The 26975-nt window shown below is 38.7% G+C and overlaps 1 protein-coding gene across 6 annotated transcripts in view; it reads left to right on the top strand.

Moving 5' to 3' along the window:
• CACUL1 (CDK2 associated cullin domain 1) overlaps positions 1–26975 on the top strand; it is an 82497-nt gene that overhangs the window by 4784 nt on the left and 50738 nt on the right. For all 6 annotated transcript variants that reach the window (XR_006960955.1, XR_006960952.1, XR_006960953.1 and 3 more), the window contains exons 2-3: positions 21370–21496; positions 22412–22514. Coding sequence is in view for 2 of the 6 variants with exons in the window: in XM_047073512.1 (XP_046929468.1) it covers positions 21370–21496; positions 22412–22514 (230 nt within the window). In the remaining 4 variants the exon portion in view is untranslated. The remainder of the gene's footprint in view (positions 1–21369; positions 21497–22411; positions 22515–26975) is intronic.

Genomic DNA, 26975 nt, shown 5'->3' with positions numbered 1-26975 from the left:
CAAGATTCAGGTTCTCTGCACTGACCCAATAGGTTAGTGAAACAGAATGTCGTAACAGTTACCATCCCTGTGTCTTTTACGTCTTTGAAGTTGGTTCTGTCCTCTCGTTTCCACAGAGGTGTGCTCTTGCTTTGGGTTTATTTTGTTAGAAAGGGATACATCTAGGGGATTTTATTTGGCCCTTCTTATGCTCATAACCCTTACTACATAGTGTAGGGAGCCTTTAACTGTGTGTTCAAGAACTGGGGAAATTACAGGGTGGGTCTGTGGATTCACTGGGCCCACTGAGATGGATGGAAGCCAGAACACTCTTTCTCAATGTGACATCACAGCTCCTGATCTGGTTTACCATAGTGACGTTCTGGTCCCTTAGGGTTAATATGGGCTTAGAGCCGGCGTTAAATAACCCCCCCAAAAGCCTGAGTGATTCTGTTTCCCACATGCACTGTGTCCTTGATGAAAAACTTCATGTTCTATTTGGAAAAGGCTAGGAGAATGACTTTATGCGCTTGATGGAATTTTGTAGGGTCCTTCCTCAATGGAACCCATTATCTCCTTTTTTCCAGGCGCTCTGTGTCTTTGAACAAGTTCAGCCTGCGTATTAGGTGATATGCCATAACTCTTCCATTGTGGCCACTTAAGTCAAGCCTCAGTTTGATATATCTAGAGTTTTTTTGTTTTCATTTTCTTTTTTTCTTCTCGTCAAGTAATACATTAGTATACTCCACATCTGTTTTTCTTATGGACACTATGGTTAGCCACCACCAGAGATCCAAGCCATTCTGATAACGGGTCTGGCCCTCCTGCCTGTTATAATAACCAGGCCTACTTTATATCTGACGGTTAAGTGCTTCTACTTGTCCTTTATCACCTTGGAAATCCCACCATCCCATTGAAATCAGGGAGCTCCTTTTAGTGGCAGTATTACCCATCTTTAGCCCAGAACTAAAAAGGACAGCCACCACAGCAGTTTTCAAGGAAATCCGTGTATCCTTCACCAGTGTATTTCTTAATTCCTTGATGAAGGGTCTTGGAGGACATTTAAGAGAGAGAGAGGTAGAGAGAGTTGAATATGATAAAAACACTCAAACAGTCTTGTCTTCATAAGTCTAGATTCATTCTTCTGCATATTAAGGAATTTCTGGTGTTCCAAACTCACCTTCCCTCCCTCGTCCTCTTCATTCTCCTATTCTTCTTCTTTCTCCTCTTTGTCTATTTCCTTCTTTCTCATACACCTTTTCTCCTTCCTTCTCCATTTATATTCAGTAAATTGTACCCAGTTGAGGCATAAAGTTTTATCTAGGATTTGAGCCAGCTAGAAGCTAGCCTATTGCTACGAATGCTGGCAGAAGTCAGGAAACTCCTGGATCAGAGAAAGAAATGTTATTCATGGCACCACAAATAGGGTGAGAATCAGCATATTTGCATAGGTTCCCCTTACCCCCCAAGTCTCCAGAGACAAGCACAGTACGGCCAAGATGGATGCTCCCTCATTGGGCTTGTGTTGCAGCTGAAGAATATTGAACTTGGGGAATCTACTGCTTTTATAGAAAGCAGTAAGCAAGCTTCTTCTTTGTTCAGGGGAAGATAATACCTCACCTTTCAAGGTTACCAGCTGTAGAGTGGCTCAGGTTCAAGAGCAGTTGGTCTGGGTCTTGCAGTCTTAGCACACTCAGCAAGACATGTAGGAGTGCAAGAAGCCCAAGGAAGACTACCTCTCCAAAGGTAACCATGACTGCAGTTGAGAACATTTTCATCATTTAAATACTTTTTATGCCTCTCTGCTTTCAGTTCCCCACCCCCTAGCCCCACTGCTTTCTGTTACTAGGTTTTCATATAAATGGTATCATATAATCTGTATTATTTCATGCTTGGTTTCTTTCCTTCACCCTGTATTTGAGATTCATTCATATTCTTGCATGTTACTGAGTTTAGGGCTGAGTTTTGTTTTGGCTGGGATACTACAAATTGCGTATCTGTTCATCTGTTGGTGATCATTTGGGTTGTCTCCAATTTGGGTTATTATGAATAAAGCTGTTATGAACCATCATGTGGATTTTGTGTAAATATAGGTTTCCTTTCTTCCTTTTTTTTTTTTTATGCTTATTTGTTTATTTTGAGAGAGTGTGCATGTGCACAGGTGGGGCAGCAGCAGAGAGAAAGGGAGAGAGAGAATCCCAAGCAGGCTCCACACACCAGTGCAGAGCCCAATACGGAGCTTGAACCCACGAACTGTGAGATCATGACCTGAGCCGAAATTAAGAGTTGGACACCCAACTGACTGAGCCACCCAGGAGCCCCTAGACATAGGTTTTCATAAATATATCTGTAAATGGATTTGCTTGGTCATACATTAGTTATATGTTTAACTTTATGAGAAACTGCCAACCTGTTTTTTCAGAATGGCTGTATCATTGTACATTCCCATTAGGAATGTGTAAAAGTTCCATTTGCTGCACGTACTTATTTATACTAAGTATGCTTCACATTCTTGGAATTGTAAGGTTTTTTTTTTTGGTTTTGTATTTTGTTTTAATTTTAGCCTTTTTAGAGGGAGAGTAGTAATATCTCATTGTGGTTTTGTTTTGCATTTCTCTTTTACACATGCCATTGGCTTTTCATGTGCTTATTGCCCTTTAATGTAATTTTGTTTGTGAGAATCTTTGTGTTTCTTGGGTTGTCTTAAGAATTCAGCATTAATTTTAGATACATATTTTATGAGATAATATGTATTATGAGTGCTATCTCTCTGGTTTGTCTTTTTATTCTTGACCATGTCCTGCAAAGAATAGATGTATTAAGTTTTGATGAAGTCTAACATCAGTTTTTTTCCTACAGCTGGTACTTTTTTTTTTTTTAATCTTAAGAAACATTTGCTTATCTCATAATCAGGGAGATTTTTTTCCTATATTTTATTTTAGAAATTTTATAGTTTTAGCTTTTATGTTTAGATCTGTGATCTAAGTTATGAGTTGATACTGGTGTGTAGTAAGAGATAAGGATTGAAGTTCTTTTTTTTTTTTTTGAATGGATATCCAGTTGTTTCAACACCATTTATTTAAAAGATTATCCTGTTTTTACTGACTTACTTTGGCGACTTGTTGAAAAATAGCTGACCATGTATTTGTGGGTCTAAATTCCATTAATCTGTTGTTGGGTGTATCATATCTAGGATTGTTAAATCTTCTTGTTGAATTGGTTGGTTGATCATTATGGAACTCTGTCTTTATCTTACTCTGAAGGATGCTTTTCTTGTTAGCTGTTCAGTTTTTTTTTTCTTCTTCAGAATTACTGTTAACACAATGTATCTTTTCCTATTATTTTATTGTAATCTGTATGTATTTAAAGTGCATTTCTTGTATACAGCATGTGGTTTTGTTTTGCTTTTTAAAATCTAGTCTAACAACCTCTGCCTTTTAATTGGAACATTTAGACCATTTACACTTAATGTAATTAATGACATGGTAGGGTTTAAATCTACCATCTTCCAATTTATTTTCTCTTTGTCTCCTCTGTTCTTTTGTTTTTCTTAAATTTCCTCTTTACCTGTCTTTTCATTAATTATTTTTTATGATTCATTGTTTGTCTCCAGTTTGGCTTATTAGCATGCCTTTTTTTTTTTATATATTTTAGTAAATTTAGTATTTACGGTATGAAAACTAAACTTATCACAGTGTACCTTCAAGTATTAGACCACTTCACATATAGTATAATAATCATATCAGTATACTTCGTTTCTTCTTCCTGCCCTTTACGCTGTGTTGCCACTGCTATAATCTTCTACATATAATGTGTCAAATATAGAGTTGCTAACTCAGCTTAAAACAAACATTTATCTTGAAAAAAAATTGAGGTGAAATTTATGTAACATAATACTCACCATTTTAAAGTGAACCATTCAGTGGCATCTAGTGCATTCACAGTGTAGTGCAACTATCTCTTTATCTGGTTCCAGAACATTTTCATCACCCTAAAATAACGTGTCTTACCTGTTAAGCAGTTACTCCCCATTCCTCCCTCCCATCAGCCTCTGGCATCCATCAACCTGCTTTCTGTCTCTATGGGTACACCTATTCTGGATATTTCATATGAATGGAATCATAATATATGAAACTTGTCTTAAATAATAAAAAATTGGGAAGTATTTTATATTTACTTAGTTATTGTTTCTATTACTCTTTATTCCTTTGCTTGGACCCAAGTTTTCACCACTTTTCTTCTGCCTTGAGAATTTCCATTAACATTTCTTATCGTGCAGTCCTTTTGGCCTTGAATTTATTCAGCTTTCGTTTGTCTGCACAAGTAGTTTACCTTTATTTTCTTTTTAAAATTTTCTTTTTTCTTTTTTAATTTTATTTTTTCAATTTACATCCAAATTAGCGTATAGTACCACAGTGATTTCAGGAGTAGATTCCTTAATGCCCCTTACCCATTTAGCCCATCCCCCCTCCCACCACCCCTGCAGTAAGCCTCTGTTTGTTCTCCATATTTAAGAGTCCCTCATGTTTTGTCCCCCTCCCTGTTTTTATGTTATTTTTGCTTCCCTTCCCTTATGTTCATCTGTTCTGTGTCTTAAAGACCTCATATGAGTGAAGTCATAGGTTTGTCTTTCTCTGACTAATTTCACTTAGCATAATACCCTCTAGTTCCATCCACGTAGCTGCAAATGGCAAGGTTTCATTCTTTTTGATTGCCGGGTAATACTCCATTGTATATACATACTACATCTTCTTTATCCATTCATCCATCAATGGACATTTGGGCCCTTTCCATACTTTGGCTATTGTTGATAGTGCTGCTATAAACATGGGGGTACACGTGTCCCTTCGAAACAGCATACCTCTATCCCTTGGATAAATACCTAGTAGTGCAATTGCTGGGTCGTAGGGTAGTTCTGTTTTTAATTTTTTGAGGAACCTCCATACTGTTTTCCAGAGTGGCTGCACCAGCTTGCGTTCCCACCAGTAGTGCAAAAGGGTTCCTTTTTCTCTGTATCCTTGCCAACACCTGTTTTTTCCTGAATTGTTAATTTTAGCCATTCTGACGGGTGTGAGGTGGTATCTCATTGTGGTTTTGATTTGTATTTCCCTGATGGTGAGTGATGTTGAGCATTTTTTCATGTGTCAGTTGGCCATCTGGATGTCTTCTTTGGAGAAGTGTCTATTCATGTCTTTTGCCCATTTCTTCACTGGATTATTTGTTTTTTGGGTGTTGAGTTGATAAGTTCTTTATAGATTTTAGATACTAACCCTTTATCTGATATGTTGTTTGCAAATATCTTCTCCCATTCTGTCGGTTTCCTTTTAGCTTTGCTGATTGTTTCCTTCACTGTGCAGAAGCTTTTTATTTTGATGAGTTCCCAATAGTTCATTTTTGCTTTTGTTTCCCTTGGCTCCAGAGGTGTGTTAAGTAAGAAGTTGCTGCAGCCAAGATCAAAAAGGTTTTTGCCTGCTTTCTCCTCGAGGATTTTGATGGCTTCCTGTCTTACATTTAGGTCTTTCATTCATTTTGAGTTTATTTTTGTGTATGGTGTAAGAAAGTAGGTCCAGGTTCATTCTTCTGCATGTTGCTGTCCAGTTTTCCCAGCACCACTTGCTGAAGAAACTGTCTTTATTCCATTGGATATTCTTTCCTGCTTTGTCAAAGATTAGTTGGCCATATGTTTGTGGGGGTCCATTTCTGCATTCTCTATTCTGTTCCATTGATTTGAGTGTCTGTTTTTGTGCCAACTTTACTTTTATTTTCTAAGGATATTTTTGTTGGATATAGAATTCTAGATGGGCAATTTGTGTTTTGTTGTGTTTTTCTTTGTCAACACTTTAAAGATGTTTTTCCTTGTCTTCTGGCCTGCCTTGTTTCTTATTTAATAAATGTCTGTATAGTCTTATCTTTGTTACTCTCTCTAACGTGTCTTTTTTTTTCTGGTTGCTCTTAGGATTTTCATTTATGCCTTAAGTTTTCAGCAGTTTAGTTGTTACATTCCTTGGGGTAGGGTTTTCTTTATGTTTATTCTTTTTATTCATTGAGATTCTTGGATTTGTAGGGTTTTAGAATTTGTCAAATTTGGGGTGCCTGGATGGCTCAGTTAGTTAAGCCTTTGACTTTGGCTCAGGTCATGATCTTATAGTTCGTGGATTTGAGCCCCACACCCTGCTTTGGGCTCTGTGCTGACAGCTCAGAGCCTGGAGCCTGCATCAGATTCTGTGTCTCCCTCTCTCTCTGCCCCTCATCTGCTCATGCTCTTTCTCTGTCTCTCAAAAGTAAATAAACATTAAAAAAAAAAAGAAAGAATTTGTCAAATTTGGAACATTATCGTTCATTTTATATGTATATGTGAATATATATACGTATTTAGATTTACCATTCCCCGTCAGTTACACATATTGTTAGACCACTTGTTATTGTGCCCTGAATCACCGAGATTCTGATCATTATCTTTTTTCGTTTTTTTTTTTCCCCTCCCTGTGCCTCAGTTCAGATAGTTTCCATTGCTACGTCTTCCTTGGTATCTGATCTGCTGTTAATCCTGCTTTTATTCAGCAGGAGGTCGAGCTGTTTGTAATGTAGGTCATCATTGAGTCCAGGTTTGAGCCAGTTAACGGAGCAAACTGTAATAACCGTATCTAGTTGCTTGAGGTAGTGCAATAAATAATCTTTAGTGAGTATATTCCTTTTGATAAGTGTTATCTAAAGTTATGTTTCATTCTACTCAGTACCCATAGAATCTGATCCCATGTGTATTCTCTAGGTTTTTGTTAACATAAAGTATTTTCTTTTTTTTAATTTTTAAATATTTAAATTTTTTTGGATGTTTATTTTATTTTTGAGAGAGAGCATGAGTGGGGGAGGAGCAGAGAGAAAGGGAAACAGAATCTGAAGTAGGTTCCAGGCTCTGAGCTGTCAACACAGAGCCCGACTTGTGGCTTGAACCCACAAACCGTGAGGTCATGACCTGAGCTGAAGTTGGAGACTTAACCGACTGAGCCACCCAGGTGCCCCAATGTTTGTTTTTGAGAGAGAGACAGAGTGTGAGCAGGCAAGGGGTACAGAGAGAGGGAGACACAGAATCTGAAGCAGGCTCCAGACTTCGAGGTGTCAGCACAGAGCCCAACGTAGGGCTCGAACTTACGAACCACGAGATCATGACCTGAGCTGAAGTTGGATGCTTAACTGACTGAGCCACCCAGGCACCCCTCCAACATAAGATATTAATGTCTTTGGACAACTTAGAGTCTTCCAAGAGTCTGTAGTGTTTTTTGGAATGTAAGCTGACTCCCGTTGGTTTATATTTAGTACTTGTTCCCCTGGAGAATCTGATTTAGTTGGAGGTTTAGGGACAGCTTGTAGGTAAGGCATGTGGAGATCTGCATTCCCTTGTAGGTTTCAGGTAATGTCATGACAAGAGTCTTTAGTTAGGTAAAGACTAGCTTCGTATTGTGGAGGATGGGTACTTAGGCAGGGAAGGCTCAGTGACTTTTGTGAGGTCAGAGTTCCCAGATTGATCAGAGTCCACCAGACTGGTTCCATTTCAAGTCTCAAGGTCGTACTGTTTCACAGTCAGTACCCTTTCACTTAGATTTATCTAAGATGGGGTGCCTGGGTGGCGCAGTCGGTTAAGCGTCCGACTTCAGCCAGGTCACGATCTCGCGGTCCGGGAGTTCGAGCCCCGCGTCAGGCTCTGGGCTGATGGCTTGGAGCCTGGAGCCTGTTTCCGATTCTGTGTCTCCCTCTCTCTCTGCCCCTCCTCTGTTCATGCTCTGTCTCTCTCTGTCCCCAAAATAAATAAAAACGTTGAAAAAAAAATTTTAAAAAAGAGATTTATCTAATAATTTAAATTATTTTTGTATGGTTATTGTGTGTAACTTGCAGGATCATTCTGTTTCTGATTTTTGAGGTATGTCAACCCTGTGCCTATAAGAATTAAGAGATTCTTTTATGACAGTCACGGATGCTCTTTGGTCTTTGTTCATTGAGCTAATAATTTTCTTAAAGTTTTCACCTGTTACCAGAATCAGTTTACTCCACAGTCTGTGTTTCTCATTTCCATCATAACTGCCAGAACAGTCTGCCGTGTCGTTTCCTCAAGAACTTTATTCTGGGTATCCATCGGTGATAATTTAACTCTTTACTGCTGCCTGACAGGTCCTGTTGTATTATGTTATCTGATGTTGGCACGGTCATCCTTGTCTAAATCCACCTAGATCGCAGGGTGCCTGGGTGGCTCAGTTGGTTGAGTGTCTGACTCGGTTTTATCTCAGGTCATGATCTCGTGGCCCATGAGTTCGAGCCCCATGTCAGACTCTGTTGCCAGCGCAGAGCCTGCTTGGGATTCTCTTTCTCTCCTTCTGTCTCTGCCGCTCCCCAGCTCACGTAGTCTTTGTCTCTCTCTCTCTCTCTCTCTCTCAAAAGAAATAAACTTAAAAACAAAAAAAATCCAACTAGATGGGAAAACCAGAGCCAGCTTCCTAGCTTATGAGAGTGTGTCCTTAACTACTCCAGTACCAAATACTTTATCATTTATAGTTCAGTGCAAGCAATCACTAGGTATCCAAAGCAAGAAGAGATTTAATACTGGCATTAGGTCCTTGAAAAATTGTTGAAGAGGTTGGAGGTATAGAAGTCAGTGAGGCTGCTCCACTCGAGCTGAGGGCAGGCTCCTGCTGGTGCTGCGACACCACTATGCTTACGTCATCACACCTGCCTCCCTCATCCCTGAAGCTGGTCACCAGACCCTGGAACTTGGAGTTGGGATGCCACAAATTCTAACGTCTCTTGACTTGCCAGAATCACCGGCAGCAATAATACATCCTTTGTCTCACTTTGGCCTTCCAGATTTCACTCAGATGTGTCTCATTGGTGGAATCCGATTTGGGAAGTGTAATTATTTAGTTCAGCTTTACATTGTACATTGGTTAGCTTTCTGTGATAATAACTCCCCACATCTCAGGAGCTTATGGAACAGTGCAGGTTTATTCTTGCTCATGTTATATTTGTGGCTGGCAGTTGGCTGTGGCTTTTCACATGTCCTCTCATTTGCAAGAGCAGCTCTTTTCTGGGTCCTGTCACTCTTGGCAGAGGCAAACAGAGGAAAGTGGACAGAAGCACTAAATGGCTTTTAAAGCTTTTGCTCAGATGTAGCACGTCACATCTGCTCATATTGCAAATATATTAAATAGAGTGGAATGAATGGTTCCCTGTTGCAAAGTATTGGGGATGGAGGCAGGTGGGACTGGGGTTTGAGGGTAAAAGGCAGTGAGGGGATAAAGACGGATAAAGACAGGGACTGGGGGGGATCTTGCCTTGACTGACAATACTGTGCAGTGGTCTCAGGAAAGTGATTAACCTAGTGCACCAAATGTTTCTCTTCAGGTAAACAAAAGTTTCACGGTATTTTAAATTGAACTCCGTGAAATCACTCTGTTTTTTTTTTTTAAATTAATGATTAAAAATGTGTTAAAATGGACTTTTGAATTGGATGAAAAGTGTTAACTGATTTTAGTAAATCCTACCCTTTGCATCTGCCAGTTTCCAGATTGGTTGATCCTTTGGCAAGCGTATCAGTTAATACATTCAGGTCTTAAAATATGCTCTGTTTATAGCATCTGTGGTCGTGACTGGGTATTTTCTTACCTTTCAGTTTAGTGGAGTTGTGCCGCAGTGAGTGGCACTATGATACTGATTGATTGGCTGGATTTCAGGATCTCATTGGGAGTCTTGTCTTGCCATTTTTGACATGTATTGCATAAAGTGACACTGATGAAACCTTAAGGGAAAGTCATTGTAATGTTTATATAAGGCCCAGTCCCAAATCCCTAAAGGAAATGAATGCTGCTTGCTTCCTCTTTATTATTTTTTTAATGTTTATTTATTTTGAGAGAGAGAGGGAGGGAGGAGGGAGGGAGAGAGGGAGAACAAACCCAAAAACAGGGGAGGGACAGAGAATCCCAAGCAGGCTCCACACTGTAAGCACAGAGCCCAATGTGGGGCTCGATCTCATGAACTGTGAGATCATGACCTGAGCTGAAACCAAGAGTTGGGACGCTTAACAGACTGAGCTGCCCAGGTGCCGTGCTTACTTCCTCTTTAAACTGTAACTCTGTAAGCTGTAGACTGTATGTAATCACATGGTAAACTGTTAAATAGCATATAAAAATTATTATTGATAGTCTTTTGTAACATGTCTTGGCAGGAGAAACTGGCTTTCCCTTTTTCTTTCTACTTTTGTAGTCATTAGGCTATTAACCTCTATGGGTAGAGTTATATATAGGTCCATACGTAGTTGCAGTTGTTCTGACCAGACATCTGAATGGCATTTTATTCATCAAATATTTATTTAGGGTCTTCTGTATGCCAGGGTAATACTTTAGTCTCTGTTGATGAGATAGAGGTTAGTGTGGAAGATGATGACAGATAATTATGATACGTTGTGATTAAATGCTATAGTAAAGTTATATAAGTGCATGGTAGCATAGAGGAAAAAGAGAATCTTTATGAAAACCAATAAAAGTTTGTCATGTGGGTTGAGGAGGCAAGATTGGGCTCAAGGAGACTTCCTTTGCAGAGGGAGCAGCCTGTGCTTAAGACCCAGAGTTGAAATTGTTGGAACACAGGGTTTGAGGAGGGAGTGGTACAAATTAAACCTAAATGGATAGAAAGTTGTGTAGATGTGAGGGGCTTGCCATGTTAAAGATAGGATTTTCTCCTGTAGGAATAGGAGCCACAGAGGGTATTAAGGGAGTCAGCTTGGCAAAATTTGTCTTAGCATGTTAATTTAGATTAGAAAGGAGAGAATGGAGGCCTTGAGACTAGCTAGGGGGTTGTAATTTGTTGTAGTCTAGACAAGAAATGATGATGTGAATGAATAAAGCATTGGAAGAGATCATTTTTCAGATTTTAGAAATATTTGGGGACTAGAGTCTATAAAATTTGGTGGTGAAGGAGGGAGGATATAGATGTGGGAAGAGTATAGGTAGGTAGAGGTGTGTGTGTGTGTGTTTCTGTGTGTGTATGTGTCTTTTTTAAGGTCTATGGAATAGTCACATAGAAAGGTCTAGTGCGCAGTTGGTAAAATCTGAGCTTTCTCATTCCGTGTGCCTTAGAATATTGGAAATCCTGAAATACTGAAACAAAAATTTCTTTCCAGTGCATTTGTTTTTCTGAGCATTTGAGATTCACCAAACTCATTGGCCTTAATACAAAACAGCACAAAACTTTGTTTTTATTAAGGTACAGGTTTATCATTTAAAAATTTAAACTATATGAAAACCTATGTAATGAAAATCAGTGGTTCCCTCCTCTTCCACTTCCATTTCTAACCCTCTAACTCAGAGTCAACTTTTTGTTCATTTAGCTGTTTCTTCTAGTATTTATCTACATACTTCAGTTGCTGTTATTGCTTAATTTTTCACTTTTATATGATCTGTTGGCTTCCTGTTATTAATGTGAGGTTTTAGTTCTCTTATACTTCTACCTACCTTACCCCTCAATTCTTTTAATACCACAATTTTTGGATCAATTAATAAGCCATCTTTACATTATGATTATGGCCAGGAATGCATTCGGATTACATTTTCCTACACATAGATCTTCGTTATTAGTTGCTTTGTTTACACTTACATAATGTGTCAAACTTATTTTTACAACTCTTCAGTGGCTTCATCAGATTCACCATGTATCTGTCACTGGTATTTTAAAAATGTTCCATTAATCAGTATTTTCGTGTCTGCTTGTGAAACTGTTAATCTGTTTCTATTTATTCTTTAGGGCCACTGCCCAGTTGCTACTCAGGGGCTTCCCAGATAGTGTTTTCCGGTGTGTGTGTGTGTGTGTGTGTGTGTGTGTGTGTAGAACTTATCTTCTAGTAGCTTCCTGAGAAAATGTGTATATATAATAAAGTTTTGTCTTTCCATGTCTAAAAATTCTGCTTTCACACTTGATTGATGTTTTGACTGGGTATAGAATTATTAACTGAAAATAACTTTTCCTTGGAATTTAAAGCGTTGCTTCATTGACTTTAAGCTTGCAGTATTACACTGGAGACTTCGGGTGCCATTTTAATTCTTGTTCTTTTGAACTAACCAAACTCCACACCCGAAAAACAAATAATTCAGTGAAGAAATAGGCAGAAGACATGAATAGGCACTTTTCTAAAGAAGACATCCAGATGGCCAACAGGCACATGAAAAGATGCTCAGTGTCACTCCTCATCAGGGAAATACAAATCAAAACCACGCTGAGATACCACCTCACTCTGGTCAGAGTGGCTAAAATGAACAAATCAGGAGACTATAGATGCTAGAGAGGATGTGGAGAAATGGGAACCCTCTTGCACTACTGGTGGGAATGCAAACTGGTGCAGCCGCTCTGGAAAACAGTGTGGAGGTTCCTCAAAAAATTAATAGATCTACTCTATGACCCAGCAATAGCACTGCTAGGAATTTACCCAAGGGATACAGGAGTGCTGATGCAGAGGGGCACTCGTACCCCATGTTTATAGCAGCACTTTCGACAATAGCCAAATTATGGAAAGAGCCAAAATGTCCATCAACTGACGAATGGATAAAGAAGATGTGGTTTATATATACAATGGAATACTCCTTGGCAATGCAAAAGAATGAAATCTGGCCATTTGTAGCAATGGGGATGGAACTGGAGAGTGTTATGCTAAGTGAAGTAAGTCAGGCAGAGAAAGACAGATACCAGATGTTTTCACTCATATGTGGATCCTGAGAAACTCAACAGAAGACCAGGGGGGAGGAGAAGGGGGGAAAAAGTTACAGAGAGGGAAGGAGGCAAACCATAAGAGACTCTTAAATGCTGAGAATAAACTGAGGGCTGATGGGGGGTGGGGGGGTAGGGAAAATGGGTGATGGGCATTGGGGAGGGCACCTGTTGGGATGAGCACTGGGTGTTGTACGGAAACCAGTTTGACAATAAATTTCATTAAAAAAAATAATAATAATAATTGTTCTTTTGTATGTGACCTTTTTTCCCCTTGAGAAAATTTCTGGGATGTTTTCTTATTTTAATGTGTCAATATTTTTTTCCCTTTATGTTTTTTCTATTCTTTCTTTTTTTCTGGAATTATTGGTAGTTATATGTTAAATTTCCTGTTTTTGTCTTCTGTTAACTACTTTTGCCATATTTAATCTCTTCCTCAATGTTTTGGGAGAATTTCTTGATATTTTCTTCAGTTGGTTTTTTTTTTAACAGTTGCTATATTTTTACATTAAGATCATTTGGATTGCTTCTTTTTCATGGCAGTCTTTAGTTTTTATTTTACATCTCCAAGGATAGTAATTATATGGGTTTTTTAAAGTTTTTAAAAAGTTCTCATATCTTTCTTTTTATCTTTTCAATTTTTGTTTTGATTTCTCATGTCAACTTTCTGCAGATATTGGTGATCTGTAGTAGTCTGTTCATACTTAAAACTGAAAAAGGCTAATTGTGGTAGTTGTGTGTTTACAAGGGACCTTACCAAGTATAAGTGTTGGCCTTCATTTTAGGCTATTTAGATGCAGAGCTGCTATTTTGTTGGAGAGCTGCTATATTTGTTGCCAAATATTAGTATGTGAATATCTTTTCTCTGGCACTGTTGAGTTTCTCTAGAGGGAGGATCTTCATTCTGGGAGAATGGTGGGGGAGGGGTAAGTGGAACAGGAAGTAAAGTACATTTTTCCTGGTCCATGGCATTCCCTAACTTACGAAAAGGAGCAGGATTAGATGTTTGAGCATTTCTTATGTTGACTTTTTAATCTTTTTATTTATTTTTTATTTTAGAGCGAGCAAGTGGGGGTGAGGGGTAGAGGGAGAAAGTGAGAAAGAGAGAGCGAGATGGAGGGAGAATCTCAAGCAGGCTCCACAGTCAGTACGGAGCCTGATGCGGGGCTCAATCCCATGACCTTGGGATTATAACCTGAGCTGAAATCAAGAGTTGGATGCTCAACCAACTGAGCCATCCAGATGCCCCTCTTCTGTTGACTTTTGGCTTTTACTTAAATCAGTCCTGTGCTTTGTGCACACGTTTGTGCAGGTACCCCTTACCTCCTTAATGTATCTATGTCTCAGAGTCCCAGGCTTTTATCTTTCAGTTTTTGCACAGAATAACCCTTCTGTAGACATGCAACCAATCTTCCTTCCTTCCCACACCCATTCTCTGCTTCTAACCCATACTCCTTGTATCCTGTCTTTGAGCCCTGAACTTCTCAAGGTCCTGCAGGGCAAAATTAGCTCACTTTTTGATGCTTGCACCTCAGCACACACTGCCTTATGCTACTACTTCAAAGTTAAACTTACCTGGTCTTAATGTCACGGAGAGATTGACTTGTATAAGTCTTTGAGGAAATCAGCAGACTTCTAAAACTATGGCAGACTTGCACTTGGCATGGTTTACACCTGTGTATTCAGTTGAACAGATACTTTCTATATGAATATTAAGAGATTTGGGATTAGTTGGAATTAGAGCTATAATGATAGCCCTTGACCTTTTCATATATACTGTTATAACATGTTCGTTTTAGGATGTGTGTCACAGTCTCAAGTGTGATGTTGTAATTGTACAATAATGTGTAGTAATTCTTCTAGAGGTTTGTAGATTTCATTGTTGCTGTTTGGCTGCTGTAGCTGGTTTTCTGATCAAGTAGTGATGAAGGACATTTGCATCATTACATTTCATTACATTTTGTCAAATTGAGAAATGTGTGGATTTTTAAGCAGTAAAACAGTAATGAAGTGCTTTTCCTATACAAGTTTTACAGTGTTTTTAGGAAAGAAACATGTTATTTTAACCAAGGCAAAGCAGGTTATATATTTAGTTTCATATAGTTAGTATGTAAAAAGTCTTTTGTGGATTCTGTTTGGGGAGGATAGGATAGGATGGGGTGGGAAGCACAGAACCTTTAACCAATATTAATAAGGACTTACAGAAATAAAAATAAGATAGTAGTGTTAATTTAATTGTTTATGTGAATGTAACTTCATTTTTACATGGAATGATTTCTTAATGATCACAGGAGACATTTTATATTGTCCATAGTATTTAATTGAATGAAACCACAAACTCTAAGTCTTAGAAACTTCCTAAACAAATACCTGAAGCATGGAACTTTTAAAAGGTTTTTGCCTGCTTTTTTTTTTTAATGCTTATTTATTTATTTTTGAGAGAGAGAGAGAGAGAGAGAGAGAGAGAGAGAGAGAACGAACACGCATGTGAGGGGCAGAGAGAGAGGGAGACAGAGAATCCGAAGCAGATTCCATGTTGTCAGGGCAAAGCCTGATGCAGGACTTGAACCCATGAACTGTGAGATCATGACCTGAGCCACAGTTGGACACTCACCCTACTGAGCCACCCAGGTGCCCCAGGTTTTTGCCTACTTAAGAAACAGTTGCTTCATTAGGACTTAACATTAGCTGCCCTTCTCTATTGGCAAATCAGAATATACCTAACTTGTAGGGGTTTTTTTCTCCTAAGGGAAAGGATATTTAAAGTATTTGGTAACCCCTGTTACTATTTTTTTTTAAACCAGCTAGTTCTCTTATGAACAGCTAAGTATTAACGATCTCTTGTGTCAGTATCAAGTTATTTTCCTTTTGAGAGAAATAAATAATTGGAAATTTCTTTTTTTTAGTTAACACCCCATTTATTTATTAGAATACATTACTTTGTTCTGCTTCAGAGTCTCCTGTTTTATTCTATTCCTTTTCTTCATTCCCACGGACTTTCCCCCAATCCCCAGGCTTTGTTCTTGGCCTTCAGCTTCTCTCTGTCCATTACTTGAAAGTGTTCAGTCATCCCGTTGTGCTGGAGAGAGTAGAGCATTCTACCAGGTGGTAATGTTTTGGACAACACAGGTTTACTGGATTGTTACTGATGATGGATGCGCAGGCAGACTGTGGCAATAAGAAGTCATACTTTTTTTCCCAAGATCACATACGCTAGCCAGAGTTAAATAGAAAACCCAGAGCTTTTTGCCCTAGTCCATTCTGTCACCTTATCTAGTTGTCATTAATTATAGTTAAGAAGTCATTGCATTTGAGACGTAATTTGGCCTATTAAATTTGGCTTAATCATTTAATTTGTAATTGCCTTTGTTGTATTTTTTTTTTGAAGTTTGTTTATTTTTGAGGGTGAGACAGACAGAGCATTGGGTGGGGGCGGGGGCGGGGGGGGGGCGGGGAGGGGGTTAGGGCAGAGGCAGAGAGAAAGGGAGACACAGAATCCGAAACAGGCTGCAAGCTCTGAGCTGTCAGCACAGAGCCCGTCACGGGGCTTGAACTCACGAACTGTGAGATGGTGACCTGAGCCGAAGTCTGATGCTTAACCCACTGAGTCCCCCGGGCGCCCTGCCCTGCCTTTGCTGTATTCTTCAGGAGTCAATTCTGAATGAAGGCAGTGTTCTTGGTGGGAAGAAAAGAGACATAGAGGAATATATAAAGTTAAGGAATTTTTGATATGAAAACAGCTCCTAGCTGTTGTTTCACCATTCTTCTTTGATACATTTACACCTTTATTTGACTCTACAAGTTGTTCAGAATACACCTGTGACCCTGGCTGTCCTGAGCTGCTGGAGTAGCATTAGGCTGTGGGTCTCACTCAGACTTGAGCAGGTGTAAGAATCACCTGGGGTGCTTGGTAAACAGATCCCTGTATTGTGAATCACTCCCCGCTCCTCTCCAAGTTTCTGATTCAGTAGTTTTGGGCTAGGGCCTGGCAGTTGGCATTTACAACAAATTTAGATGATACTGACACTGTTCTGAGTATCACGCTTGGAGAACCACTAATATAAGGTAATGAAAGGTCTTGCAGTAGACCAAGTATAAATTAATAATGCCTGATATAATTTCTGAATATATCTTCCCCTTCCTTACAAACAAATAACAAAGAAATTCAAAAGGAATGGTAGAACTTAACCTGGTTTGCTTCAGTCTATGTGAAATAAAATATGCTTTAAACTTTAATTCCAGAACAACCACTAAGTGGTATGCCATCAACTGTTTTTATAGTAAGCATTTATTTTGGTTTTCGGTAAATTAATTCACGTGTTAGTGAGTACTTGTCGTGTGCTAGGCACTCTTTGGCGGGAGTTGGGGCTGTAGTAGTAAATTCCTCCTCCAGGGGGCGAGTGTCTAGTTTGAGGGAGATGGACAGTATGTAATATGTCAAGTTTTGATGAATTACTTGGATAAATAAGTATGAGAATTGAACATATGTATTCCTGCCTGGTGTGAATTATATATCTCTAATAGTTTCTTATTTATTAATAACCTGCTAATATTCCCGAACCTTAGATTTCAACTATTCCATGTGTTTTAGACTTTATTTCACTTTATTTTAGTAAAGATCAACTAAGCAACTTTCTCAGTAGGACTTAGACTGCATGAACTTGCTATCTAATAAATACGTGTTTCTAGGTTTAAGTCTTGTGGCATGATGTTTTGAGGCTAACACTAGGGATTTTACGTTTTTTGAACTGGACTGTCTCTAGAGAGCACTGCATTCTTCAGTTCATTGAAATGCTCATTGTTCTGATTTTTATACTAGGCCTGCTTTACTCATTTATATTACTGACCTGGGCCTTGTTGGGTTTTGAGTTTTAATACCTTTAAACTGCTTAAAAAGTAGTGCATTATTTTCAAGCTGGAAAACACAACCTAGATAAAATTTAGAAATCTAATGGTAATTTTTGTTCAGTGTCCATGCTTTATATTTCTTTCGGTCAGTCTGAACTTCTTTGTGGACAAAGTTGAGAGTGACTGACTACATTTCTCTAACAAGAGGATCTAGTTTTAAAATTCAAGGCTACATACTGCACACATACAAACACATGCTTTGTATGTATGTGTATATATTTTTTTAAATCAGGGATTAGGTTGAGATTAGCAAGGAAATAATAGATACCTTGAAGTTTCTTGGATTGTCATTTTAAGTGTTGATTGCAGATTGGCATGAAAAACTTAACTAATCTTTGGCTAAGAATTTACACCAACATGTGCTCATTCTTCATACTACCTCTGGTTCTCTTGATGCTTGTCAGTATTCTGTTCTTTTGCTACCATGGTGAAGATCAGCTGGTTTCCTAGAAGAAAGTGATGTTAGCTAGTGTCTTAATCCATTCAGCTGTTACAACAATATCAGAGACTGCATGGCTTATAAATCACAGAAACTTATTTCTCACGGTTCTGAAGGCTGAGAAGTCCAAGATGAAGGCACTGGCGAATTCAGTCTGGCAAGGGCCTGCTTCCAGGTTCCTGTAGACTGTCTTCTTCCTGGCGACTTCTATTGCATAAGGAGTGAGGAATGTCTCTGGGGTGCTAATTCCATTTGTGAGGGCCTCACTCCCATGACCTAATTACCTCCCAGAGGCCCTTCCCAGTACCATCACATTGGAGGTTAGGATTTCACCATATGAATTTTGGGGGAAGAAACACAGGTAGTCTGTAATAGCCAGCATTTAATAAAGGTCAGCCAAATTGGCTACTTATTTATTTATTTTCCAAGCAAAATATATGTAGAAATAGACGTATATTATATTTATAGATGGAAATGTAAAGTGGAAATAGATACGGCTTTTTTTGATGTGGAAATAGGCTTTAAGATTTTCTTCTGTGATCATGCCTTTTTCATTTTGGTTTTAAAGTCTCTTTTCAAAGATACTTAAAAGCAGAACATAAAAAAAAAAAAAAGCCACATGAAAGATACCTGAGAGGCATCAGCAATTACTGCTTCTGTAGTGGGACTCCATTCTGTACTTACAGCCTCAGGATTTTACATTTTAGATTCTTTTTTCTCCTTTGTATCCTTGACTTGGTGATTTGCTGAAGTGTAAAGCCTGTGGTTGAGAAGTAGGAGTGCTTTCCAGTTGCAAGCAGAGGTGGAGATCATCGAACTCAGCAGTTGGGGTGCCATGGGATGATTATGTTAATTCTTGGCTTCTGTATTTGAAGTTTTCTTTCTGAGCATGTCACTTACCTTCATTAAGCCTCACCTTTTGGTGTAGAGTGGGTATGTGATCTGGTTTAGGTGATATAGGAGATTCAGTAAACTAGAACCACGTAGAAGAGAAAATCGCTTTCGGTAGATCGCTGACAGTGGCCTTTGTGTTTGTGGACAGAGTAAACGGGTGGGGCACCAACAATTTCTGCTGTATTCTCAGATATGCTGAGCTTCTCTTACATCCATTCTCATCTCAGTACACAGCAACCCCATCCTTTGGTGCTCAGGCCAGAAACTTTGGAGTCATTCTGGACCCTTCTGTCATATCTCACATCTAGACTGTCAGCAAATCTGGTTGGCTCAATCTGTAAAATATGTACAAAGTCTGACCTCTCTCACCCTCACTGCTACCACCTGGTTCAACCTCCATCATCTCACAGCCTCCTCACTTTGCTTACTCCCAACATAGCAGCTGGATGACCCATAGAAAACCCAAGTCAGAACACATCACTTCTCCATCCAAAACTCTCCAGATGTCCCCATCTTACTTAGAGTAAAAGCCAGTCTTTAAAATGTCCTCTAAGGCCCTCTGTGATCTGGCTTCGTCCATCCTTTTGTGTGTGTCTGTGTGTCTGTGTGTGCGTGCATATACAGTTCCTTTTGGTTTTAGCCTTTTATGTAGCCAAAACTTTTCTTTTCTTCATTCCCTTCAGTGCAGGAATTCATTGGTCAAGATTTTCATTCCATCTTTACTACCCCATCCTGCTTGATTTTTGTTTTGTTTTTTTACATTTTCAGACGGTAAATTTACTTATTGTATAAATTTCTGTTGGTTTTGACAACTGCCTGGAGTGGCGTATCCACCCAGACGATTCTACACAAAACAGTTTGTTCTCCCATGTTACCCTTTGTAGACAGTCCTCCCCACCCTCCGGCCCCTGGCAACCACTAGTCTGTTTTCCTTTTTATAGTTTGACTTTACTGGCATCTTATATAAATGAGAATCTTATAATAGCCATTTTGGTCTGAGTCTCAACTGGCAAAATGCATTTAAGATTATTCCATGTCGTATGAATGTGTTCTTTAGAATAAATATAAGCAAGAGGGGTGCCTGAGTGGCTCAGTCACTTGTGCATCTGACTCTTGATTTCAGCTCAGGTCATGATCTCAAGGTCGTGGGATTGAGCCCTACATTGGGCTCCACTCTGAGCATGGGGCCTGCTTGGGATTCTCTCTCTGCCTCTCTGCTCCTCCCCTGCTCACACATGTGCATGCACGCTTGCTCGCTCTCTCTCTCTCTCTCTCTCTCTCTCTCAAGATAAATAAATGAACATTTTTTAAAAAGAATAAATTTAAGCAAGAAAAAGTGAATTCATTTAAAGAAAATACTGAGCAACGATGACAGGTGGTACATACATATGAGAGACCTCTTGAAGCTGAATTTGGAAATCAGTAGGTAAAGGCTTTCTTTATCTGGTACTTCTGACAGTAATTAGCCATGTACTCTTAGGGAAGTCAACTCTGCTTCCCACTTGCTGGTAAAATGAGTAGTAAAATACTTGATGTAGTAGTTGTTACCTTCTGCCTCTTGAGATGGTGGTGGTTCTATAAGACTCAGGGTATTTTAGGTTCTTTGGATAGCTCCTTTTTCCAGCGGGCGGGGGCAGAGTAGCTCTTTTTAACATTGGCGTTTCATTGGTGTGAATCCCCTGTCACCCTGGATTTCAAAGTTGTTAGGATCAGCTGTTGTAAAAACTTTATGAAACCTTTAGTGAAGGAAGGAGAGCCAGACAGTAGGAATGAGGTCAGCCTCAATATAAGTCTCCAGTTCGTTGATGTTTTTCTGTTGGGCTTATCAAGTGTAAGTTGGTAGAGTCTGAGTCCGAGCCTTAGTAATGTCCAGGAAGTGCTGGTGGTGCAAAAATGCCTGCGAGTTTCTAGCAACCTCTTTTGTCACTGTAGCATTTGGACTTCTAGTATGGGGATAGTCCTATGTTATGTGAATTTTCTCGGGGGTGTCGCTGAAGATTGATTGTTGAGGTTCATAATTTTCCAGAACTTTGTTGTGGTTCATGGATAGGCTGCCTTGTCACATCATTGGCAACATGTATTTGAGGGTGACGTGTGTTTGAAAATGCTCCACTGATAATAGATACGAAAACTGGAAAAGGAAACCAAAGATACTTGCTTGTTTTGTTTTTATTTTTAAAGATGGATTCATGGTCATTCCTTTTTAAATCGTAATTAATGGCTTCTTTAAAATCCCTGGCAAAGTTGCTGTTTCCTTGTTTTTGAAATGGGATAATAACTGAGTTGTATTTAGGTGATTGAATGTCAAAGAAATTAGAATAAGTGAAAGGAATTTGCGAGCACAAAATTGCTTTGATTTGTGTTTACATGTGGTATGTAGTAATATTTATTTTACTTTTTACTTTTAGTAATGAATGTTATAACTATTGAAGATTATAAGAGCACTTACTGGCCAAAATTGGATGGTGCCATAGATCAGCTTTTAACCCAGAGTCCTGGTGACTATATCCCCATATCCTATGAACAGATATACAGGTAAGTCAAGATTTCATTTGCCTGGGTTTGAGAGGGTATGTTGAGATTCATGACACCTTGAATTACGGCAGTAGGTATGCATATAATACATGTATGGTGAGGCTCTATAGGTGATTTGTATATTCCACACTTGGTGGTTGGAGGTTTGATTTTATACTTTCTGCTTCAGAATGGCTTTTGAATCAAGGTAGAGTTAACCTCAACTCGATTAGACTTCCTCCCACCTCAGCCTGCTACCCCCACTATACATAATGAAGAAACTTTGGAGGTCAGTGAAAAAGACACGAATGACCAGTATCTGGTGCAAAAATAATGTATTTTTTGTTTCACAGGGAGACCCTTGCTCGATCTGTTGATGTTTATTGACACACAATTCTGTCTTTGGTTATTTTGTTCCCCGGGTCCTGGTAAATGGAAACAGCAAATTAGTGAGGACCTGGGGTAGGACATGAGATCAGCCCTGTCACAGAGGAGGAAGCGACAGTTGTGTTGTTCGACACAAGTGATGCACAAAGAGATTACATTGCAAACCTTTTGTGAGTTAGAAACTTGGTGCTAATTATCACTCTCTCTCCCTTATTTTGATATTCATTGAAACGAGAGAGTGAGTGAGAAGCTAGTTTGTAAGTAGTTCTAGTCAGATTCTCAGATTTTCACCTGATACTAGATTATCTACTACTGGCAAAATGTGTAATGCATTACTCTGAAAGATTTGCAGCTGGTGGTGGTATCTCTTTCATCTGAGCACTGATTGGGGCAAGGTAAACTTCTATTTAAAAGTTGTGATTGGTCAGTTTTTTAGGCCTGAATCGATTATTTGACCAGTGTCCGTATATCCAAAGTATGCATTCATCTTAGGTTGAATGAAGTTCTTTGTTGTTAACTTGGTTTTTCTGTTTTGGTTTTCCCCCACAGTTGTGTGTATAAATGTGTCTGCCAGCAGCATTCAGAACAGATGTACAGTGATCTGATTAAAAAGATAACTAATCACCTAGAGAGAGTCTCGAAGGAGCTGCAGGTAAAGAACTGATCATACTGATTTTTGCTTCCTTGGGATTTTTGGACTGGTTGAAAGTAGTCTCTATGATATATATTTGGAGGCTTGTTAATTTGATTAAAGTACAAATTTATAAATATTTCCTAGATGAGTATTGACCAAATTACCTAACCTTTAGAGTAATTTGTTAGAGAGTTAGATATAAATTGTGGAACTTTTTAGATTGAATATACTTCAGACTTTAACAGATTCCATTTATTATGTCAGTGTTGCTTTTATTTAAAACTTGATTGTTTCTGCTAACCTTAGTATTTGATGACTTTTATAATATAAATGTAGGTATATTTTAATTTTTTAACTGTAACTTTTTTGATATTATCTTTGAGGATTGGTGATGGCCTGCTAGTTTCTAATATTTGCTAATATAAACAAGTGAAGTCACATTTTGTTGATAAACCCTCTGTAGATGAACATCATCCCAGCTGTAAAATTTGGGTAGGGCAGGTTGCAGAAAGTATTCTGTTGAAGGAAGCACTTGGCCTCTGATCCCTGTCCCTCCCTGCCTTAGTAAAGTTTCCAGTGCTTGAAGGTCAGGGACTATCTTTATGCCAGGGCCAGATCATATTTTAGTTCTGGTGCAGAAGTGACATGTATAGAAAAGTCACTCAGCAGTAGATGACCAGGATCCATACCACACTTAGGAAGTGCTCCAGCAATTCTGGAATATCCACAGTTTCTAGCATGCTTTGGCCTTGGATATTGTTCCTCACTTGCCTTCTGGTCTGAGGTATCTTGGTCTTGTTTACTGCAAACAGTTGCCCTAAGTAGCTTTTATTTATTTATTTTTTGATTGTAGCCAGAGCTGTTTATCATGGCCAAATACATAGTTTTCCTGTTGTTAAGAGTGTAAATTGTTCTCTTAATCTTTTTGCCACCAAATATGAAATATTTACTCATTTAACAAACAAATTTATGTATTAAAAAAAATTTTTTTTTAAGTTTTATTTATTTTGAGAGAGAGCAGGCCGGGGAGGGGCAGAGAGAGAGAGGGAGAGAGAGACTCCCAAGCAGGCTCCACACCATCAGCATGGAGCCCAACATGGGGCTCGAACTCAAACTGAGATCATGACCTGAACTGAAACCCAGAGTAGGACACTTAACCGACTGAGCCACCCAGGTGCCCCTAACAAAAAAGTTTGGTACCTAAGCATTATAAGTTGTGGATGAAACCCAGGATCTGTGCATGATAGCTTTGAGTTACTTGCTTACGAATTCTTGATTCTACCCTTGCCCTTACTTCTCACATACAATTTACTACCAGATCTTGTTTGCTTCCTATTTCTCTCTTGGCTCCTGTCCACTTCTCTTCACTAGCCACTACCAACCCAGGCACTGAAACACTCATCTAAGCTGGTTACTCTGCCTCTAGTCTTCACATCTCTTGCTTTATTCTTCATTTCAGAGTGACTGTTTCTAAAGCATAAATCTGATTATCATTTTTCTACTAGATGGAAGTTCAAACTTTTTCATATGACTTAGGAAACATTTCATTATTTGATTCTGCTTATTTCTGTAGCCTGATATGTTATGTCTCTGCTCCTGTGTATTGAACTTACTTCAGTTCCTTGAACAGTTTATGTACTCTTCTTGGCTTTTGCCGTGTTAACTCGATGGCCTGGAAAATTCTTCCTTTTTCTCTGCCCTCTTATTTTTTTGGCTGGCGTGATCTTACTTTGGCTGCAGCTTGGACATCATTTGATTTGGGAAACATTCTCTGATACGTTGTTCCCCCAAGTCTGGGTTTGGGGGCCCCTCACCTGTGCCTTTGCAACACCTAGTATATTATTGTAGTTCATTCTGCGTATTATAACTTCTTGTTTAGCTGTGCCTTTCCCTCCACCTGCCCCCAATATTATTTTCTGGGAAGGCAGAGGAACATGTCTGCTTTCTTTGTTATTGTGTCTTTAGCACCTATCCCAGTATCTGATATATCCTAGCTGTTTTTATTGTGTTGTTAGTACCTAGTCTAGTATCTGATACATACTAGGCATTACATGCCTATTGAATGCAATGTATATCAAATATTTACTAATAAATAATTTACTGCTTGTTGAATAACCTTTTTCTAGTAGAAATCTGAATGTAATCATCTTTTTTAACTTCAAGCATTAGGTGGTTTTGGGGTTCAGGAGTACCAGAGCTTTTATTAGAACAGCAAAGAACTCAGTATCCTCAAAAAGGATGATTTTATTAACACTGTTTTGCTGTTACTGAAATAATACTGATTAATCTTCTAAAAGAAAAAAAAGCAAACCATTTCAGTTCAATTATCAGGGCAAGATATGCTACTTGTCCTATTTATATCTATGAAATGTGGGTTGAAAATGTTATTATGTGTATTACACTTGGGCCCTGACTTCACATGTAGATCATTAATTTGACCAATAGAACTCTGATTTGCTAAATTCATTTGTTAAATTGGAGCTTCTGCTTGAGTAGATTTTTCTTGTATTTAGTCATATTAAGCACTGTAAGACGTTTTTTCATTCTTACAGTTACAGTGTTATATTTTTAAAGTTAGAGGGCACAATAGTATTGTATTATCAAGCTCAACCAAATTGGTAGTTTTGGAAGGTCACTTGGTTACATCTTTGCCGTGTGTTTGCTTGACCAATTATCAATAATATGAAGGTAACCTGTTACTTGCCCAGGCTGTGCTGCCTGGGGTACCAGTCGGTACTCTGGAGTCACTAAGGTTTAGAGACGAAGTTTCTGAGGTTTTGGAGAATGGTCCCTGTCAGTGTGCCTAGAGCTCCCTCATTCTTTATCATGAATGTCTGATTGTCCATTAACCTTACTTTATTGATGGACCTTCATTTATTTAACTGATTTTTGATTGATGAATATTTAGATTGCTTCCAATCTTTGGGTGTTACTAACAGTGCTGCAGTGTTTTACTACGTCCGTCCGTATTGCAGTTCACCAAAGTCGTGCCAACGAACAGTCTAACCAGTTACGTATAGATCGGAGTGCCTGTTTTCCCCCACCCTTCCTTACTAATACATCATATTAGAAGACTAAATTTTCACTTTAGGTAATGAAGTAATTTTTATTAAAAACGAAAACATAAGAGTAGTATCTTTTTTGATGTTAGTATTTTGGAAACCACATTGATAAATGTAAAGGTAGTATATAAAACCAAGGGAATGTAGTTGATTTTTAGAATCCGTACATGTTCTACTTAAGAGTTCAGCAATATGGCCTATAAAAATATTTTACTTCAGAATGATATCTTTTGTAAGATTCTAAAGTCTAACCATTATTAAATAGCCTGGTGAAGTGGGTAAAAACATGGGGACCTGCGTTTTGGTCTCAACTCTGCCACTCAGTAGTTGTGTGCCTCTTGACTAAACATGCTGGTATCTTGTAAATTTTCTCAACATTGAAATGAAGTGGCTTTACTGAAATATCTGGTTGCATTAAGCAAAGTAATAAGGTATTTTGTCTACTGCTTCCTGCTTGGCAAATGCTTCTTCGTTGTTTTCCCAGGCTCAAGCTTGTTAGTGTCCACCTGTGTGGAATGTTCTGGACTCCTTGCGCTCCCCTCAAAGCAAAACAGACCATTGGAATTTTTCCTTCTGGATACTTACAACACCTTGGCAATGACAACCCTGTTAGAGCAGTTGTTGTGTTATATTGTTTCTGCGTCCGTGTTTGGCCATCTCGCAGGTCCTCCTGTGAGGGCACAGACTCTGTTGTGTTTGTCTTTTTATCCGTCATGTCTGGCACACTCCCAACACAGCAACTAAATTTGACCTATCCTATGGAAAGAGTAGCCTAATTAGGTACATACCATCACTAATCTCTAGATGTTTAGGCATTTTATAAATGTATTCAGTGTTCAGTTGATTCTGTTTATTGATTTATTCATCGTTACAAATACGTGGCATAAGTTTTCATGTGGAACAGAACAAGACTATATGCCAGGCTCCATGAGCCAGAAAAGTTTAATTTGGGTGGAACGTTTTGTTTGCAACTCTGATTTTAGAAATGAAATACTGTTAAAATTTGCTAAAACAAAAGTGGGATGAGTTGCATTTGGCACATAATCAGAAATGTAGTGCTGGTGTTGATAAATCCATGAGTTAGACCTTCAGGGCATGGGCCTTTATCTTTCAAGGACATCTTAAAATAGCTGCAGGTTTGTATGGTTTATGTGTCAGAGTGACTTATTTATCTCCATCATAAGTCATATCCTGTTGGGGAGACTGAAGGGTATATGAAATAATTTTCCATATTGCGCAGTTATTGACTTAAAAACTAGAGACTACTGTTTTCAGAGATTTCAAAAGATTTTAATTAGTTAAACCTAAATGTTTCTCCGTAACTGTATACTCTAATGTGTTGACTCTTAAAAAAAAAATCGGGGCACCTGGGTGGCTCAGTTGGTTGAGCATCGACTCTTGATTTTGGCTCAAGTCA

Source organism: Lynx rufus, unplaced genomic scaffold (genome assembly GCF_022079265.1).
Source record: "Lynx rufus isolate CCGP_SWC_20201006 ecotype Redwood Valley unplaced genomic scaffold, mLynRuf1.p SCAF_11, whole genome shotgun sequence".
NCBI classification, from domain to species: Eukaryota; Metazoa; Chordata; class Mammalia; order Carnivora; family Felidae; genus Lynx; species Lynx rufus.
The sequence above is the reverse complement of the archived record's forward strand: the minus strand, read 5'-3'. Positions and strand labels throughout refer to the sequence as shown.